The following is a 20,939-nucleotide window of genomic DNA, read 5'->3' on the forward strand; positions in this document are numbered from 1 at the left end:
TCAGATTCTTCAATTCTTCTATGAATAGACCTGCCAAGATCATACTCTCCTTATTCAAATCTATGGTGTGACCACACTTAGAATACTGTGTACAGTTCTGCTTACTGCCCCTAAAAAAGGGCATTGTAGAGTTGGGAAAAGTGCAGAAAAGGGGAACTAAATGATCAAAGGGCTGGAGCAACTCTCCTGTAAGGGAAGGTTACAATATCTGGGATTGTTTAGTTAGGAAATGAATTAGAGAGGGTCAACGGTCTGAATAAGAATCATGGTCCCAGGCTCAATCCTTGGCATATACAGGCAACCCTGGGGGAGAGAGACCCTGCGGAACTTCTGCTAGATGCTGAATTAGAGAGGGCCAATGGTCTGAGGTACCTCTCAGTATGAGGTAGCTCATGGTGTTCCTGGTTGAAGCAGCCCTTTATTCTGAGCTATGAGGACTGGCATCTTGCTTTAATTTTAGCAAAAGGACTAAAAGAGCATCTGCTTTGGAATGGAAGGCCCTAGGTTTGATCCCCATCAGAATTTCTACATAGGACAGGGAAGGAAAGCCACTGTTACTCGGCACAGAAGAGACTGTCTCATATAGATGTGACTATATGGACTGTCTCAGTAGATGGAAGCTTTCTGGGCTGCTCAGTCAATTTCATTTGCACCATTTACAGGGCATCTAGAGAGGGGAGTCTTTTCTGGTCAAAAACATTTTGTTGTTGTTTATTCGGTCAGTCGCTTCCAACTCTTCGTGACTTTGTGGACCAGCCCACGCCAGAGCTTCCTGTCGACCGTCATCACCCCCAGCTCCCCCAAGGTCGAGTCCGTCACCTCCAGAATGTCATCCATCCATCTTGCCCTTGGTCGGCTCCTCTTCCTTTTGCCTTCCACTTTCCCTAGCATCAGCATCTTCTCCAGGGTATCCTGTCTTCTCATTATGTGGCCAAAGTACTTCAGTTTTGCCTTTAATATCATTCCCTCAAGTGAACAGTCTGGCTTTATTTCCTGGAGTATGGACTGGTTTGATCTTCTTGCAGTCCAAGGCACTCTCAGCATTTTCCTCTAGCACCACAGTTCAAAAGCATCTATCTTCCTTCGCTCAGCCTTCCTTATGGTCCAGCTCTCGCAGCCATAGGTTACTATGGGGAATACCATTGCTTTAACTATGCGGACCTTTGTTGTCAGTGTGATGTCTCTGCTCTTAACTATTTTATCAAGATTTGTCATTGCTGTCCTCCCAAGAAGTAAAAGTCTTCTGATTTCCTGGCTGCAGTCAGCGTCTGCAGTAATCTTTGCACCTAGAAAGACAAAGTCTGTCACTGCCTCCACGTTTTCTCCCTCTATTTGCCAGTTATCAATCAAGCTGGTTGCCATAATCTTGGTTTTTTTTAGGTTTAACTGCAACCCAGCTTTTGCACTTTCTTCTTTCACCTTCGTCATCAGGTTCCTCAGCTCCTCCTCGCTTTCAGCCATGAAAGTGGTATCATCTGCATATCTGAGATTGTTAATGTTTCTCCCAGCAATTTTAACTCCAGCCTTGGCTTCATCAAGCCCAGCACCTTGCATGATGTGTTCTGCGTACAGGTTGAATAGGTAGGGTGAGAGTATACAACCCTGCCGTACTCCTTTCCCAATCTTAAACCAGTCTGTTGTTCCACGGTCTGTTCTTACCATTGCTACTTGGTCATTATACAGATTCCTCAGGAGGCAGACAAGATGACTTGGTATCCCCATCCCACCAAGAACTCGCCATAGTTTGTTATGATCCACACAGTCAAAGGCTTTAGAATAGTCAATAAAACAGAAATAGATGTTTTTCTGAAACTCCCTGGCTTTCTCCATTATCCAGCGGATACTGGCAGTTTGGTCTCTAGTTCCTCTGCCTTTTCTAAACCCAGCTTGTACATCTGGAAATTCTCCTCGTTCCATGAATTGCTGGAGTCTACCTTGCAAGATCTTGAGCATTGCCTTACTGGCATGTGAAATAAGTGCCATTGTTCGATAGTTTGAACATTCTTTGGTGCTTCCCTTTTTTGGTATGGGGATATAAGTTGATTTTTTCCAATCTGTTGGCCATTCTTGTGTTTTCCAAATTTGCTGGCATATGGCATGCATCACCTTGACAGCATCATCTTTAGGGATGGACGAAAGTCCCTTACCTGATCCCGATGCTTGCTTCGCGGTGGGGGGGAGGCGCTCCGTCCCTCCCCCCAAAATTCTGGCCTGGGGGGAGGTGCCCCGTCCCTCCGGCCGCGAAACCTCTTCTCCTGCCGGGACACAAATGGCAGCGGCCGTAGCCGCCGCCATTTGCGTCCCTGCAGTCAGCTGTGATAGGCTACGTAAATGTTTACGTAGCCTATCACGGCTGACTTTAAAAAAAAAAAAACGCATACACAAATGGCAGCACCCATGGGCGCCGCCATTTGCGTTCCTTATTTTGGCACATGTAGTCTACGTAAACATTTAGGTAGACTACGGCAAAAATAAGGGCAACGCTATTTGCATTGCCCTTATTTTCACCGTAGTCTACGTGAATGTTTACGTAGACTACATGTGCCAAAATACGGAACACAAATGGCCACCATTTGCGTACGCGCTTTTTTTTTTCCCAAAGTCAGCCGTGATAGGCTATGTAAACATTTACGTAGCCTATCACAGTGTTTTTTAAAAATCTAGGCGTGATAAGCTACGTAAATCTTTACGTAGCCTTTCACGTTTGTTTGTTTGTTTGTTTGTTTGTTGTTTTTTCCTTGGAAATGGCAGCGGCGGCTGGTCAGAAGACCGACCGCCGCCTCCGCCGAACTGCCACCGAACCACCGCCGAACCGCCGCCGAACTGCCGCCGGAGCCGCCGCTGCCAGGGACATTCGAGCAAGGTAAGTCCCGTCCCGGGGGGGGGGGCAGACCGTTTCTCCACCAATTTCGGGGGGCCGAGTGCGCTGGCATTCGGCCTCCCCAAGATTCATGGAGAAATTCTCTGACATCCCTATCATCTTGCAAGATTTTAAACAGTTCAGCTGGGATACCGTCATCTCCTGCTGCCTTGTTATTAGCAATGCTTCTTAAGGCCCATTCCACCTCACTCTTCAAGATGTCTGGCTCTAGCTCACTGACCACACCGTCAAATCTAACCCCGATATTATTATCCTTCCTATACAGATCTTCCGTATATTCTTGCCACCTTTTCTTGATCTCTTCTGCTTCTGTTAGGTCCTTGCCATCTTTGTTTTTGATCATACCCATTTTTGCCTGGAATTTACCTCCGATGTTTCTAATTTTCTGGAAGAGGTCTCTTGCCCTTCCTATTCTATTATCTTCTTCTGCTTCCTCGCATTGCTTGTTGAAAAATAATTCCTGATCTCTTCTGGCTAACCTCTGGAATTTTGCATTTAATTGGGCATATCTCCCCCTATCACTGTTGCCTTTTGCTTTCCTTCTTTCTTGGGCTGCTTCCAGTGTCTCAGCAGACAGCCATCTTGCCTTCTTGGTTTTCTTTTTCTTTGGGACGTTTTTTGTTGCCGCCTCCTGAACAATGTTGCAAACTTCTGTCCATAGTTCTTCCGGGACCCTATCTACTAAATCTAGTCCTTTAAATCTATTCTTCACCTCCACTGAATATTCATGAGGAATATTAGTGAGCTCATATCTAACTGATCTGTAGGTCTTCCCTATTCTCTTTAGTCTGATTCTAAATTGTGCAATAAGAAGTTCGTGATCTGAACTACAATCAGCTCCAGGTCTTGTTTTTACCGACTGCATACCTTTGGCTACAAAGGATGTAGTCAGTCTGAAGGGACACCCAAGATGGGAAGCTCATGGCAGAGAGGTCAGACTAAATACAATCCCTGGGGAAGGAAATGGCAACCCACCCCAGTATTCTTGCCATGAAAACTAAATGGATCAGTACAACCAGAGATATGTCAGTATACCATTGGACTCCCAGGTCAGAAGATGGTCAAAATGCTACTGGGTCAAAAACATATCTTGACTTAAATGTCAAATGATAGGGGTAATCAAGTATTGAGCTTTTCTTTTTCTCTCTTGGTATTTCTTCATGGAGAGGGAAGCTAATCTGTCATTGCTGAATGTATATGACTAAATGTTAAGTAGTTCAGCTTTTGATCATTGGAACCCTTATTTCTGCGGTTTCAAAAACTACTCAGTTATTGCCCACTACTGAATCCCATCTGCACACTGCAAAACGTCTGAAGCATCCAGCCATGGGGGATGCTATCAGTGCTTCCAAACACTGGGTCCTCTCAGTACAAATCCTATTGTTCCCAGCATTTGGCCAATAACGCTCATGAGTCATGAGCTCTCATTACAAGATGAAGTTAATCATGACAAGCCTTTGAGAGCCATATATCAAACCAGAAAACACTGAACATCAGCAGCATTGCTCATGCATAACCCTAGAAAGAGCCCTCGAGTCTGAGAGCAAAGCAGGCAAGCAACTATCCCAGATCCCTCTTGAGAAAACCTACATCAGATGACCAGAGATCCTAGTTGGGGCTAAGCTCTGGAAGTCTTTTGTATTTTTATAATAATAACTGCCAAGTGGTAAATTCCCACCAACAATGAAATCTCCCAGCCTGTAATAGTCTTGCCATTCATTAGGCCTGGTCAAGAGGCACTTGGTCCTCAGCATCCTCTGGGTGGCCTGAGGCAGGAGCTGAAACACAGCAGCAAAATCATCAGTGGGACAGAGTGACCTTCCCTCTTAAGTCAACAGCAAAGAGCACCTGAAAAGGACCCAGCTTTACAGGCCCCTGCAGGGGAATTAGATCTTAGCCAGAAATGAGCAGTCGCCAAGTGATCAGACACCACCCCTGCCTCGCACAAAAGGGTTCAGGGCATATTAATATTAAGGATGTTTTCCCCAAGATTTCTTTGTTGATTTGGTAGATGGAAATCCATGGAGGGTTCATCAGGAATTACTATCATTTTGATAATTGCAAAGAATAAAAGGAATCTGGTGGTTGAAATCTACTACCGGCCACCCAATCAAGGAGAAGATGAGGATGAAACTTTTGAAAAGCAAATAGCCAATGTTTCAAGGAAGTGTGATGTAGTAGTTATGGGGGACTTATAATATTTCCCCGATATTTGTTGGGAGACAAATTCTGCAAAACATGGCCCCTCCAGGAAATTCCTGACATGTGTGGCGGATAACTTCCTCCTACAATAAGTAGAGGAAGGAACTAGAGGATTGGCTGTCCTTGACTTGATCCTAACCAACAGAGATGACTTAGTGGATAAAGTAGCAGTTACAGGAACTCTGGGGGAAAGCGACCATGTTGTACTTGACTTCTTGGTTCTAAGGGAAGCAAAAGCCGAGTGTAGTCAAACGCGTACCCTGGATTTTAGGAAAGCTGATTTTAATAAACTCAGAACAATGATCAGTCAGGTCCCATGGTGAGCAACTCTAATGAGAAAAGGAGTCCAAGATAGGTGGGAGCTTTTAAAAAAGGAAATTCTCAAGGCACAATTACAAACCATTCCAACAAGAAGAAAAGGTGGAAGACAACAGAAGGCCAATGTGGCTTCACAAAAAGCTTAGAGATGACCTGAAAACAAAAAAGGACACGTATACGAAGTGGAAAGAAAGCCAAGCAACAAAGGAAGAGTACAGGCAGCTAGCACAGAATTGCAGGGATGGTGTCAGGAAGGCTAAAGCTGAGAATGAGCTGAGGTTAGCAAGGGATGCTAAAAGCAACAAAAAGGCTTTCTTCAGATACGTGAATAGTAAAAGACAGAGGAAAGAAATGGTGGTTCAGCTATTAAATAAGGATGGCAAAATGATAACAGATGACAAAGAAAAGGCAGAGGTGCTCAATTCCTACTTTGGCTCAGTCTTCTCCCAAAAGAGGGTCTATGACCCCCCTGGCAAAGGCAAAGTACAGGCTGAAGGGGCAGGATTGCAGCTTGAGATAAAGGGCAATACATTTTCACATAGCACATTGTCAAACTATGGAATTCGCTACCACAAGATGTAGTGATGTCCACCAATTTCGATGGCTTTAAAAGGGGGTTAGACAAATTCCTGGAGGAGAAGTCTATCAACGGCTACTAGTCCTGATGGTTATATTCTACCTCCAGTATCTGAGGCAGCATGCCTATATACACCAGATGCTGGGGAACATCAGTGGGTGGGTGCTGTTGCACTCATGTCCTTTTTTTTAATCAGTTTTTTAGTTCTAAGCTTCAGCAAAATAGAATAAACAACAAGCAGGAGCAACACAATTTTTTAAAAAATCACAAGTATAACTACATGCTGTAAAGGTGTCAGTTTCAAATATTACAACACTCTAGAAAAGAAAAAAGAAAAGATTATACATAAACTTCAATAAAAGCAGACCAAGGGTGCAATCCTATGCAGGTTTAGACAGAGAAAAGGCCTACAACTCCCAGCATGGGGCATGCTGAAAGTTGTAGGCCTTTTCTCTGCCTAAACCTGCCATATCCACAATGTGTCGTACAGCAGCTTCCTCTCCCAGTCGCCCCACCACCACCGCTAGACAGCTGAAAATGGCTGTCTAGTGAAAAACAGCAAGGCAGGAGAGGTGCAGAGGGAACGATCCCCCCGTGCCTCTCCTGCCTTGCTTTGGATAGGCGGTCGCTTCCGAGGTCAGAGGCAGCCACCTATCTAGTTAGGATTGTGCCCTAAATATCCAAATAACTCCATTCGTCAGTGGCACCTATATACCACTCTTTCGAATGTGGGATAGACAGACAGACAGTCAGACAGACAGACAGACAGACAGAACCTTATTGCTTAAAGCCATAGGCCACCACAATATATATTAAAAAAGGAATAAAAAAACAGTATATTTGTATATACATAAATTCACACATCCAATAGAATCGTCCCCACTAGGCTGCTTGAACTTTGGCATGTATTTTGCTTGCTGCCAAGGCAAATTTTGCTACCTGGGCAGTGGTGAAAGCATCAGTGCCAGAGAGAAGAGCACATGACTGTTCTAAGGGGGGGTCTGTTTGACAGGCTCTGGAGAATGACATCAAGAAATGTATGCCTGGGATGGCTAGTGTTGTTAGGTCTTCAGTCCATTGCATTATAGGAGGTGAGCATTTATCCTTCCAGTATTGTAGTGTCCATTTTTTGGTGTCCAAGAGGGACCAAAAAATCCATTTACACTGTTGTTGTTGTTGTCGTTCAGTCGTTCAGTCGTGTCCGACTCTTCGTGACCCCATGGACCATAGCATGCCAGGCCTTCCTGTCCTCCGCTCTCTCCCGGAGCATGCTCAAGTCCATATTCATTGCATCAGTGATGCTATCTAGCCATCTCATCCTCTGCCGTCCCCTTCTCCTTTTGCCTTCAGTCTTTCCCAGCATCAGGGTCTTTTCCAGGGAGTTTTCTCTTCGCATTAGGTGGCCAAAATATTGGAGCTTCAGCTTCAGTATCTGTCCTTCCAATGAGCACTCAGTTGATTTCCTTTAGGATTGACTGATTTGACCTCCTTGCAGTCCAAGGGACTCGTAAGAGTCTTCTCAAGCACCACAGTTTGAACGCATCAATTCTTCGGCACTCAGCCTTCCTTATAGTCCAGCTTTTTTGATAAGAAATCAAAAGGACAGGTATCAGATACGTTTGGCTTAGTACGTGTGAATGTGTGTGATCTTAGTATGTTGTAGTCGATCGCAAGCTGAATATGAGTCAGCAGTGTGATGTGTCTGAAAAAAGGCAAATGCAATTTTAGCTTGCATCAATCAAAGTATGGTTCCGCTCTATGGGAAGGAATAGCTCCACTCTGCTCTGCTCTGGCCTTACCTCAAATACTGTGTGCAGTTCTGGACAGCACACTTCAAGAAAGGCAAATTGGAACGAGTTCAGAGAAGGGTAACAAAGGTTATTTATTTATTTGTGATATTGATACACCATTAAATATAATGAAATCCCTAAGCTGTTATCAGGTCCTACAAGGAATGATTTCAGGAACTTTGTATGTTTAGCCTTGAGAAGAGAAGACTGAAGAGGTGGGGTGGGGTAGATATGATAGGACTCTTCAAGTACCTAAAGGGTTGTCACACAGGAGAGGGCTGCAACCTCTTCTCTGTCATCCAGTGCTGTGGGGCACAAGATAACAGGATTAAATTCCAGGATGGAAGATTTCACTTGAACATCAGGAAAAACTTCTCAAAGATCAGAGCAGTCAGACCATGGATCTGACTGCTGAGGGAGGATATGGGCTCCCCGTCCTTAGAGGTATTCAAGCAAAGTGCAGTTGTGGCAGAGAAGAACACCTACTTTGCTGCTCCCCCCACCACATGGTAGGTGTGAATCTGTGAGCTCACTTGTGCTCAGTGACATTCGTTGCAATACATGCATCATCCAGCCTGCTTCCTTGTACGAAGCTCTCCTAAAAACCAGAGAGCCATCTGAGCTCCACAGTGCCAGAGACGATGCTTAGGTGACACCATGTTGATGGCCCTTTCCATCCCAGTATTCCACTGTGGGACTAGGCCCTCCCCTTAGGAACATAAGAGCCATGCTGGAACAGACCAGGAGTCCACCCAGTCCGGCATTTGGTACATGCAGCAGCCAACCAGCCGTGCACAGGAAACCCACAGCAGGACATGAGTGCTTCTTGGAATTTAATACATGGTCAGTGTAAATGGATCAAAACTATGGTTTTCCCAGTAGTAATGTATGGCTGTGAGAGCTGGACTATAAGGAAGGCTGAGTGCCGAAGAATTGATGTGTTCGAACTGTGGTGCTTGAGAAGACTCTTACGAGTCCCTTGGACTGCAAGGAGGTCAAATCAGTCAATCCTAAAGGAAATCAACTGAGTGCTCATTGGAAGGACAGATACTGAAGCTGAAGCTCAAATATTTTGGCCACCTAATGCGAAGAAAAAAGTCACTGGAAAAGACCCTGATGCTGGGAAAGACTGAAGGCAAAAGGAGAAGGGGACGGCAGAGGATGAGATGGCTAGATAGCATCACTGATGCAATGAATATGGACTTGAGCACGCTCTGGGAGAGAGCGGAGGACAGGAAGGCCTGGCATGCTATGGTCCATGGGGTCACGAAGAGTCAGACACGACTGAACGACTGAACAACAACAAGAAGACATGTAGAGGATTCCAGGATAAAGCATCCTCCCCCAACCTGATGCTCTTCTGGTGTGCTGCACTGCAGTTCCGGTGTTATGTGTCACGGGGAACACAAAAATACATTTCATCATTAATTTTAAAATAATCTTGACACATGAGAGTACCAGGTTCTAGCTCTGCCTTCAGTGTCACAGTGCTGAACACATAAGAGAAATCCTCCACATAACTCCCTCAAGACCATATATCTGACATCCAATAAACAGAAAGCCCATGCCATGTGCTGAAAACTAATTTTGATGTCTGAAGAGCTGTCTGGATTAGGAATCAAGATTCATTCGTTGTCTCCTCATTTGGTTTAAGACAATCCATTTAAAGTGATGCACCTATTTTGGAGTTTCTTGGTGGATTGCATATCTTAATTCTGGAAATCAGCATGCGTTTGAACAGGTGAGGGCAGAAAATAGTTCTATCCTGATGTTTTGAACTTCAGCTTCCACCAGTCCTGATCACTGGCCATGCTGGCAGGGGCTCCTATGAATTGCGCTCTAAAACATCTGTAGATCTACATTCTGCCCACCCATGTTCTAGAACTAGGGATGCCAGAGAATTCTGCCACAGATCCCAGGGAGGCCGAATTCCAGTGAATTCGGCCCCCCCGAAATCTGTGGCAGAACGGAGCAACCTGCCCCACCACCCCGCAAAAGCCCCGCGAAATGGACCCTACCTGGCGGCGGCTCCGCCAGCAGCGGCAGCTCCAGTGGCGGCTCTGGACGCTGCCGGGCTGCAGCCGTAAATGGCGGCCACTACACCGGCTGCCATTTGCGTCCCTTCGTTGAGCCGTGATAGGCTACATAAATATTTACATAGCCTATCACAGCTCAGTGAAGGGATGCAAATGGCGGCCACTACACTGGCCGCCATTTGCGTCCGCAGACCTGCCGCAGCCGGATGTCCAGCTGCGGATGCACCCAGCCGGCAGCTCCGCGGAGTTGCCGCGGAGCGGAGCCAGCCAGGGAGGATTCCGGGGGGAGGGATGGAGCGCCTCCCCCCCACCGCAGATGGGTTTCGTACATCCCTATCTAGAGCAGCCTTCCCCCACCTGGTTCCCCCCAGATGTGTTGGATTGCAACTCTCAGCATTAGGAGATGCTCTAAAAAAGAGAGAAATAGGTGGTCCTAAGTTGTTCATCATCAGTTTTCCACAACCCCACAGTCACATATTCTCCATCCTGTCCACATGGTTTATCTGATTTGGGAGAATGAGAATTTCCCTTGCACTTTCTGCCTCCTTAGGGAGGATGTGGTGTTAAGGCTTGTGAGTCTTAGGCTGCCTTTACATTAAAGAAAAAAGCCGCAGCCCTACTGTTATGGAACCTTTCCATGTTTACAGCTGGCTCCCAGACAGTGACCACATGATTGCTGGGAGGGGAAGCTTTTAATTTTCAAGGTTCCATAGAACTCAGTGAAACAGCGCCATCTAGTGGCTGTTTTACTAGTGTAATAATCCAAGGTTTTTTGATACCTCATTTTTTCTGGATCTTTTTCACATGGAATAACCACGAAATGCCTCTGGATGTGCCCTGGAGGTTGACGACATCATGACAAGGATCCGCAAACTTCCATGAGTGAGCAATCTCAATATCAGAATAAAAGCTCCATTTGAAAAAGCCCTTAGCTCACAATTTCCTTGCTTTTTGGTGCTTGGTTGAAAGCTGTATAGCCTTAACACTGTTTTGTAAACTGTGGGGTTTTTGTTTATCAAATAAATCCATGTACTTCAAAGGGAAAAACTGAGCATTCTCAGTAGCCATGGGATGTTGGGTCAGTTGGAAGAGAAAAAGAGGTGTGAGGGACTGGAAAGCCCTGCTCGAAGTCCTTACAAATTATATTATCCCAGAGGAGGATATGACTTGTTGGGAGAACCCTGAGCATTTTGTTGCTGATGCCAGTTCTGTGTACTATTTTTTTAAAGTCATTCTTAATAGCGAATGGGCACCATTTCAAAGTGATTGAACAACTGCAGAATTTTTATGGGGAATGCCATGCCATAAAGACCACCATTTCATTTCCTCTTCCAGAGCATCTCTACACCAGCCTAAAATCCCACATTTAAAATGGGGCTTTCTGCTTCTGTTTTAAATGCAGGACCACAACAGATGCCCTTAACACGCGCTTCCTCCCTCCCTTCCCCCCCCCATCTCCCCTTTATTGGAGTCTTCCATATGTTTCATTCATCTAGCTCCTCTTATTGCGGCTTTTCCTTTTTCATGGAGGAAACTCAAGTGGAACTCAAGTGCTGCAATTCGATAGCTCATTATCTCCGATCTTTTAAAAAATGGAATAAAGGTCATTTAGTGCAGGAGACACCCTGGAGGTTAACGACGTCATCTGAAGGACCCGCACACTTCCATTAGTAACCAATCTCAATAGCAGGATACAAGCTCCATGTGAAGAAGCCCTAAATTGACTGGGAAAGAGCAAATACCTCAGCAGTGGGCAATGGCTCCAGCGTGGAAAGGAATCTGTTGTTTAACAAGAAACTCGTCACATTCATTTTTTTAGGAATTCTATCAATGTTCCCAAATAAATATATGGGAAAGGGAACTAGAATAGCAGGTCATGCTCCAAACTGTTAGATGCCTTAAGCTTTTTTCCTTATATGATCTCTGGTGTTGAGATTGGGCCTCAGCATGATAATGTAGCATTTGGGAAGAAAGATGAAAACTAGGAGACCAGCACCAGAGGTCAAGATGGAGAAGATCTCTACAGCCACCATGGACTTCCCCTTGGTGCTCAAGTATGTGGGCACAAAGGAGACCCAAACACTGCAAAACACCAGCATGCTGAAGGTGATAAACTTGGCTTCATTAAAGCTGTCAGGCAATTTCCTCGCTAGGAAAGCCACTGTGAAGCTAATGAAGGACAGGAAACCCATGTACCCCAAGACAGTATAAAACATAGTGACAGACCCTTCATTACATTCCACTATGATCTGTCCTGTCAGGGAATGGAGGTCCAAGTTTGGGAATGGGGGAGAGGTCAGTAGCCAAATAGCACAGATAACAGTTTGTATGAGGGGACAGGCCAGGACAATGGAGTTCGTGAGTTGTCGCCTCAAGAGTTTTCTGGCCACGTTTCCGGGTTTGGTTGCCATGAAGGCTATAACCACCATGATGGTTTTTGCCAAAATGGAAGAAACAGCAACAGAGAAGATGATGCCAAAAGCAGCTTGACGGAGAAGACGGGTGACCTTCCTGGGTCGACCAATGAACAGGGAGGAGCAGAGGAAGCAGAGCAGGAGGGAGATGAGGAGCACATAGGTGAGGTCTCGGTTGTTGGCTTTGACGATCGGCGTCTCACGGTGTATAATGAAGATTGCCAGCACTAGGGATGTGATCAGAGAAAGGAAAAGAGCCAGAGAAGCTAAACCAGACCCCAATGTCTCTTGATAGGAAAGGAAGTGGATCTTCTTGGGGATACACTGCTCTTGGTTCCTGTTTGGATGTTGATCTTCTGGACACGGGTCACAGTGATCTGCATCTGGAATTATCAAAAATTACTGAAGTATCTCAAACAGGACATAGATGTTCTTTATGTGGGGACAGTTCAGTCCATAAGGAGATGGAAATATTCATTCCCTAGCTTACTATACACCTCAGGGTACAACTTCCCTTTTATTATTTTCTCTTTAGGCTTCAGCTATGTATTTAATAAGACCAGAGTCAGAAAAGGTGCAAAATGCCTTTTTTTCACCTCCATATGCCCTCTGCATCAGAGTCATGTCCAATATTCTGCAAGGAAGAAAAATCCAAATTATATAACTAGAAAGTAAAGAACTGGTAACTGTAAGAACATAACCACTATTTGTTACCTGCAGTGCCTTCTGAATGGGCAAACAAACAAATAAATAACTATCTGTCATGTTCTTCAGATTATGGAGTGCCCTCTTAGGAGATGTTTGGTGCAAAGGACAAGGAACAGGCTACAGAAATCGCTATGGACAGGAATAGGAATGTGTTTGACATGCTACAAGGGTGTCCTCCCCTGATCAATGTTCTGCCCAAACTGCTTCAGGCCTGATGCCAAAACAACCGATTTTGGAAATGTGGTGTTTATGGAAATATGAGACAATGCAAATAGCTAAGAAAACCCAGCAGATTCAGTACTTGCAAGTGTTAATAATTTACTGAGAGTCGTTATGTTTTAAAATTTAAATAGAGGTTTTCTTCAGGAAATTGTGAATACCTTGCAAACCAGCACTCCACAAAGGTGTGCAATCCACCATGATACATTAATGAAGAAAATATTCCTAGGGGAATGGCAGATGCTTATCCTTGTCTATGATCTTCCCCTTGCCTCCACTCCATACTGACCCCGGTATGCTCTGTACATTTATATGGCTCTCAGTGCTTGAGCTACCTGTCCAGTTAGAAATCGTCCCTTCTGGACAACGATCACATCTGTAGCAGCAGACTGGACTCCCCTCTGGAACTGTTCTCTGGTGCCCTGGAGAGCACCGCTCCACACACCTTGCAAAAGGTGCCTTCTAAAAGGGAAGAGAAAAATAATTGAGGTTTTACATGTGATGAATATTGCAGTAAAAAGGACTTACTTGCAGTAAAAAGGAGTTACTCAACGGAGTTTCCCATTACAAGATGGATAGGATCACTAATTTAGGAAGGCTGAACCTTTTCTAGATGTCTGCAGGTTACTTAGAACCTTCATAATAGAGGCTGATGTATATATTCTGAGACAGAAACATGAAATTTAAAAGCTGCCTTCTACCTATCCTTGGTCCACCTAGCCCAGCATTGTCTGCACTGACTGGCAGCGCCTCTCCAGGCTTTCAGGCATGGGACCTTTTTCCAGCCCTACTTGGAGATGTTGTGGACTAAACCTGGGACTTTTGCCTGCAAATATTGTTCTTTATCACTGGACAGTGTCCCCTCCCTGGACTGAATAGCCCTTTGGTCTTATCTAGAAAGTAAGTAAGTAAACCGGAAGTAAGTTCTACCTTCTGTTTTCAAGTGGTAAAACTGCAACATTCTTTAGTTCTCCCATGACATGCACTTCAACCCCACCTTTGTAGCCCACATGATTGCATCAGAATGAATGGTGAAGTCTTGGCCTGCAGGATCTTCTGGATCCACTTGCCCAACTTTCATGGGAGCAAAAGATATATTTGGGAACAAAATCCAGTTCACAATATCATATCTCTCTCCCTTTTTAGAGAAAAAGACTTGGTCTCCAACACTGTTGTTAAACTGGACGTTCCTCAAAGCAGCAAGCATCTGGAATGGAAGAGATACTTTGAAAATGGGGTAACTGTGAGTGAGTTCTCCATAGGGAAGGCGGAGAAATCCGCCACGGACTCCAGTGAGGCCTGATTCTAAAGAATCCAGGCCCCTGGAGTCCGTGGCGGAACGGACTAACCCCCCACCACCACCCCCGAACGCCCCCCCGGAACGGACCTACCTTGTGTCGGCTGTCCAGTGCATCCGCTGCTGGGCTGCTGCAGCTGCAAATGGCGGCCGGCATAGCGGCCGCTATTTGCATCCCTACGCTAGGCCGTGATAGGCTATGTATATATTTACGTAGCCTATCACTGCTAAAGCAGGGATGCAAATGGCGTCCCCTATGCAGGATGCCATTTGCGTCCGCAGCAGCCCGACAGCAGATGGAGGCCCCACTGCGGATTGGCCCGGCCGGTGGCTCTGCGGACTGGCCGCAGAGCAGAGCCAGCCGGGCAGGATTCCAGGGGGGAGGAACGGATCGCCTCCCCCCATAGAGGATTCCAGGGGGAGGAATAGATCGCCTCCCCCCCCCCGCGGACCCCCCAGCGGACCCAGGTAAGTTGGGGTTCATACACCCTAGTTCTGCAGTAGGGATGTACGAAAGGCACTTACCTTTCGCGGATTATGTTGATGGTGGGGGGGAGGCGCTCCGTCCCTCCCCCCGGAATCCTAGCCGGCAGGCTGTGCTCCGCAGGGATTCTGCAGAGCCGCCAGCCGGCTCCGCCAGCAGCCGGACATCCGGCCTCTGGCTAGCAGGGACGCAAATGGCGACAGCCATAGCCACTGCCGTTTGCATCCCTGCAGTCAGCCGTGATAGGCTACATAAATGTTTACGTAGCCTATCACAGCTGACTTTAAAAAAAAAAAATGTGTGTACGCAAATGGCGGCGGCCATGGCCGCCACCATTTGCGTTCCTTATTTTGGCACATCTTAGTCTACGTCAAGATTTACGTAAACTAAGACGGTGAAAATAAGGGGAACGCAAATAGCGTAGCGGACACTACGCTATTTGCATTCCCCTTATTTTCACCGTCTTAGTCTACTTAAATCTTGACATAGACTAAGACGTGCCAAAATAAGGAACGCAAATGGTGGCGGCCGTGGCTGCCGCCATTTGCGTACGCGTGTTGTTATTGTTGTTTTTTAAGTCAGCCGTGATAGGCTACATAAACATTTACGTAGCCTATCACGTTTTTTTAAAAAAACTTAGCCGTGATGGGCTATGTAAATCTTTACGTAGCCTATCACTTTTTTTTTTTTTAACTGGAAATGGCGGTGGCGGCGGCCAGTCGGAAGACCGGCCGCCACAGCCGCCGCCACCAAACCGCCGCCGGAGCCACCGCCGCCAGGGAGATCCGCCCCAGGTAAGTCTGGTCCCGGGGGGGGCGGGGGGCAGGCCGTTCCGCCACCGATTTCGGGGGGCCGAATGTGCTGGCATTTGTGCCTCCTATAAGGTGCCTCCTATAAGACTGCCAAATCTGAAAGAGGATGTTACCTGCCATGGCTGGATATTCAGAAGCCTCTTGCCTCCCCCCATCATTCTATGTTTGGATCCAGATGAGGAGACAGCGTGTAGTGCATGTGCTATGGAATAGACGGCTTTGTAGATGCTGTAGCTCTGACTGGACATGGTCATTTCGAACCTGTAACCCGGCACATCCTGTAGCTTCTCCTCCCCTGTAGTTTCTCCGTTCCCTTCGAAATGTTTGGCTTGATTTCAGAAACTGACATTTAAATGTTATTATCCACCATTCATGGAGAAAGATGTCTCCTTGTGGTTGGAGTGGATCTAAAGCTAGTACGAATTGCTTAAATTCTGGCACATCCTTTCTGTGGACTCTGAAGTGCAAAGCACCATGGAAAAGTTGGGCCAGGCCTAATTTTGGTCCTTCCGCAGAAATTTCCCAATGGGATGTCAGGATCCAAACCTTCCTAAATGTCATATTGGTCTTTTCTTCATGAACAAGCAAGAACATTGCTAATAGTTTTATAACAATGATGTCTGCAAAGACAATAATCACTTGGGGCTCAAACCAAGAACTAGGGATAGAGCCTGCTTGCGCTTGCTGTGTAAGGAGCAGGTTTGTTGGCTCGAACATTTCCATGAAGGCCACACAGATGTCCTTCTCCTTGAGCATTGGTGTCAGTGTCTGGATGAAGTTTTCACCATTATAACCAGTTAAGGCAATAAGTCCAATCCAGTTCCAGTGGAAATGCAGGAGCAGCCGGATTAAGCCCAGATATTGAGCAATTTCATTGGGCTCAATCCGGTAAAAGGAAGGGAATTCTGTTTTCTCTCCCTGAACTGGATCAAACAAGCCATAACCGAGCTGAAGGAAGGAATTTCCTGTTAGTCCAAGGCAGAATTTTGTGGCATTTTAAAGACCAAGAGCATCACTACACCAGCCTAAAATCCGGCATTTAAAACGGGGCTTTCTGCTTCCATTTTAAAAGCAGGATCACAACAGACTCCCTTTATACATGCTTCCTTTTCCCCCTCCCTTTCCCCCCTCCTTCTCCCCCTTATCGGAGTCTTCCCTATGTTTAATTGGCTTAGCTCCTCTTGTTTCGGCTTTTCCTTTTTCACGGAGGGAACTCAAGCAGAACACAAGCAGGGTAATTTTGATACTTCATTATCTCCAATCTATTTACAAATGGTATAAAGGTCATTTAGTGCAAGAGACACCCTAGAGGTTCACGACATCATCTAAAGGGCCCGCAAACTTCCGTGAAGGAGCCATCTCAATCGTAGGATCAAAGCTCTGTGTGAAGAAGCCCTGACACATTGTTTTGGCATAAGCTTCCATGGACTCCTATAGCCCACTTTGGATGCATGAAGTGTTATCATGAAGGAAGATGTTAATTTAAAAAATGGATCTCTAAATATAAAGTCAAGCTGTATGGTTAGTTTAAGACTCCCTCCCCACAGTGTGGATATCACCCCCGCCCCCCAAAAAGGGCTGTCATGGAGCTAACTCTGACACAGGTTCTAACAGTTGCAGTGAATAGGCCTCTGGGTGGACATCCAAGAAATGTGTCTCTTTGTAAGTATGCTGGGGGCTTTCTGGCTTTAAGGCCCCTCCCCAAATATGATGGTCTGGTCAAGCCAGTTCCATTCTGTGTAGAAATGCATCAGAATGCAGAAAGAAGAAAATATGGCACAAGATTAGCGGTGCTTAATCAGACAACCCCAAAGAGCCCCCACCCCATATACCTTCCTCTAACATCCTAAAGAACAAAACAGAAACATAAGCTATTTTGTATGGAAATGTGTCCCAATACATAAAAACAGAGGCATTTTATAATGCTGTGTGTCTGTGCTGGGGGAGGGGGGCTGCTTCCTCCTATCCCTGGAGTGGTGGTCAATTGCAGCAAGAACAAGGAGTCTTGCGGGACCTTGTATGTTCGTGATTCTTTAAGGTATTGCAAGACTCCCTGATTATTCCCCAATCCAAAACCTTTTTTTACATAACAGCCACATTGCTGGGTGGTATTAGTTATGCAAGTGCGTCCTGAGATTCCTGGCTACCACCAAGGCTCTCGTGTGGCAGTTTACTCAAAATCCGACCACCAACGTAATTGCATGGCAGGTTAGCTGTGGTCAGAAGGCCCCCTACTCCTGCCATCCAGAATCAAGGTAACAACACACCCACTGCATGGGCAAAGCTGTTTTCAGAGACTGGTCTGTCCATCTTACAGTTCCTGAGTTCCGCAGCTCCCCCACATCTATACCCACATGAATCCCCTTACCTGTGAGATCTTGAAGATGCCCATTAAGGATGCAATCTCCCTTGAGGATTTGGAGTCGAGACCCCCAATAACGGAGAGCAGCTTATCTTGCCTGTCACATTTATAATTAGGAGACATTTGCCCCCGCGTGGAGAGGAGAGACAGACTGTTCAAAGTGGATCCATCTTGCGATGTTGCTGTGGTTGTAGATGCGGAAGCCAAGGGTGTGGTTGGGTAGGAGAACTGGATCCTTGTTGAGTTCCTTAATGGCGAACACCAAGGCCAGGATTTGCTGGTAGTACTTGGATATCATCCTGCAATGATGAGAGTGACATTGGGTGAGGATCCCAACAGAAGTTATGAGAAGTGGAGGGTTAAAAAGTCCATCTAGTTAAAACCTAATTTGAACAAAGACAAAACCTTCTAGACAAAAGCCATCTACAGCAAGGATTCACAGAGAAAATCAGAATGTTCTATTGACATAAAGACAAAGGTTGGCTAGCAGCAGTTCATAAGAATATCTGAAGAGCCCTGCTCGATCAGAGATCTAATTCAGCGCAATAACAGTTCATTTATCCACTATCTGTTTTCATTATTTATGTTCCACCTTTCAAGATTCAAATGCTTCCAAGGTGGCTTACAGGTAAAACCAAAATGCAGTAATAAAATAACAATAGGGATTATTTTTATTTTTTAAGTGAAACTTGGCCAGGACCTTTCCCATAGGGAAGATCTATCAAGTGATCAATGGGTAGTCACTGAATCAGCCTCCTCCATGAATTTGTTGAAGAAATACATAGTAAGTGGAACATCAGAAAAGCCCTGCTGGCTCAGGCCAATTTTGCTCCATCTAGTGCAGCATCCTATTTTCAACTGCGGTCAGCCAAGATCCTTGCTGGGATCCCCACAAGAAGGAAATGAAGGCAACAGCCCCCCTCTCTTCGTCTCCCCCACATAACAACTCCTGTTCAGTGGTAGACTGCCTCTCATCATAGGATCTCTAGCTGTCATGGTTAAGAGCTGCCAATAGACCTGCCCTCCAGGAATTTCTCTGCTCCTCCTTAAAGCAAAACCCAGCAGCCAGTCAGTGCAGTCAATATAGACCTAGTTGAACCAAAGCACTGACATAGTATAAAGCACTTCCTACTTAAATCAGCCCTTTATTCAGAACCATGAGGAATGGAAACTTGTCTTATTTTTAGATGAAGTTCAGTGACAGATCACATCATTTGAATGCAACTGGACTCAGGATCAACCCCTTCAATATACAATCTCAGCCTAATCCTGCAAAACACAAGAAGGAGACGAAGGCAACAGCCCCCTTTCTTCTTCTCCCCCACATAACAACTCCTGTTCGGCGGTAGCCTGCCTCTCATCATGGGATCTCTGTTTAGCCGTCATGGTGAAGAGCTGCCAATAGACTTGTCCTCCAGGAATTTGATCCTTTTGAAAAAGCAAACTTAACCCAGCAACCATCGGTACATCTCCAATATCGCTCAGTAGTGAAGGAAGATTTTGCACATGTAGTTCACAACTACTGAGGGGCAGGGCCACAGCTCAGCGGCAGAGTCCCTGCTCTGCATGCGAAAGGTCCCCTGTCCAATCCCCAGCATCTCCAGGTAGAGCTGGGAAAGTCCTCAGCAACCCTGGCGAGCCATTGCCAATCAGTGCAGGCAATACTGACCAAATGTCTCCAAAGCTCTGACATGGTATAAAGAAGCTTCCTACTTAAATCAGCCCATGGGGACTGTAAACGTCTTTTCTTTTTTAAGGAAGGGCTGGAGATAGATAATGGAGCACATCCTTCAAATGCGGCTGGTCCCAGGATCAATCCCTGGCATATGCAAACGAGCCTGGGAGAGAGCGACCTTGCCTAACGCCGTGGAGAGCTGCTGCTGGATACGAAGCTAGAGGGGCTCAATGGTGTGACTCAGTACGAGGCAGTTCCTGGTGTTCCTGTTTAAAGAAGCATGCAGAGGACTGGCATCTTACTTGGGTTTTGGCCAAAGGACCGAAAGAGCATCTGCTTTCCACATGGAAGCCCCCAGGTTCCATGCCTGGCAGAATTGCTGGGCAGGACAGGGAAGGAGAGATGCTGGCCGCTCAGTGCAGGAGAGACTGAACTAGACAGACCAAGGGTCTGACTTGCCAGAAGGCAGCTTCCGAGGTTGCTTAGTGCATTCTGTTTCGCTCCCTTTACAAAGCATCTACAGAAGAAGTGAAGAACCTTTTGTGGTCCAGAAAATATGTCCGCATATATGTCAAATGATACAGATAGATTCGTAACTTTAAAAAGGGGGCCACTCTGCTGTTTCAGTGATGAAAGGACTTGGCACATAGAACTGGAGGAGACTGCAAGGGTAATAGAATATATGGGTTTTCTTTTATTTTCCCTTTGGGGGTTTCTTCTTGGAGATGGAAGCTAATCTCTCATTGTGGAAAGTAATGTACATTTCAGTATGTTTGAAGGTTTCTGCAAAAGCTTATACCCTCTGATAAATATAGTACTGACTAACTGTGCATTATTTCAGATTTTATCAGAGGACTTACTTCTAGGGCTAAAAAAACACACACTATTGCATTCTACAAAACCTTATCTCTACCCTGCTAAATGCTTGAAGCGCCCATCCATGGGAACGTTGTTGCACAAAATGCTAGTTTCGCCCCCTGGAGGCTAGTCCAATTTGCCCCAAAGAGGAGAGTCAACTTCAGGCTGGGCCCAACTCGATTTTATTGTTTGCAAACAGTTCGACAGAGGAGCTCGTGCTCAAAAGCAGAGTTGACCCTGGGAAACTCCCGCGCTACAGTTTTATCACCTCAGCTTGCATTCCTTAGCTAGCGTGTCACTTTGATT

General features: G+C 45.9%; 1 protein-coding gene across 1 annotated transcript; it reads right to left on the minus strand.

Annotated features, from left to right (window-relative positions):
- Positions 1-11,593: 11,593 nt before the first annotated feature.
- Positions 11,594-18,203, minus strand: LOC146341002 (vomeronasal type-2 receptor 26-like). Its single transcript, XM_084808251.1, has 3 exons — positions 18,107-18,203; positions 13,481-13,607; positions 11,594-12,601 (listed from the first exon to the last, which is right to left on the minus strand). Exons 1-3 carry the CDS (start codon positions 18,128-18,130, stop codon positions 11,703-11,705), a joined length of 1,050 nt encoding a protein of 349 aa, XP_084664377.1. The 5' UTR covers positions 18,131-18,203; the 3' UTR covers positions 11,594-11,702.
- Positions 18,204-20,939: the final 2,736 nt, after the last annotated feature.

The sequence above is a fragment of the Heloderma suspectum genome, chromosome 6 (genome assembly GCF_057233095.1).
Source record: "Heloderma suspectum isolate Gila_16-S chromosome 6, 16-S_ref, whole genome shotgun sequence".
Lineage (NCBI taxonomy): Eukaryota > Metazoa > Chordata > Lepidosauria > Squamata > Helodermatidae > Heloderma > Heloderma suspectum.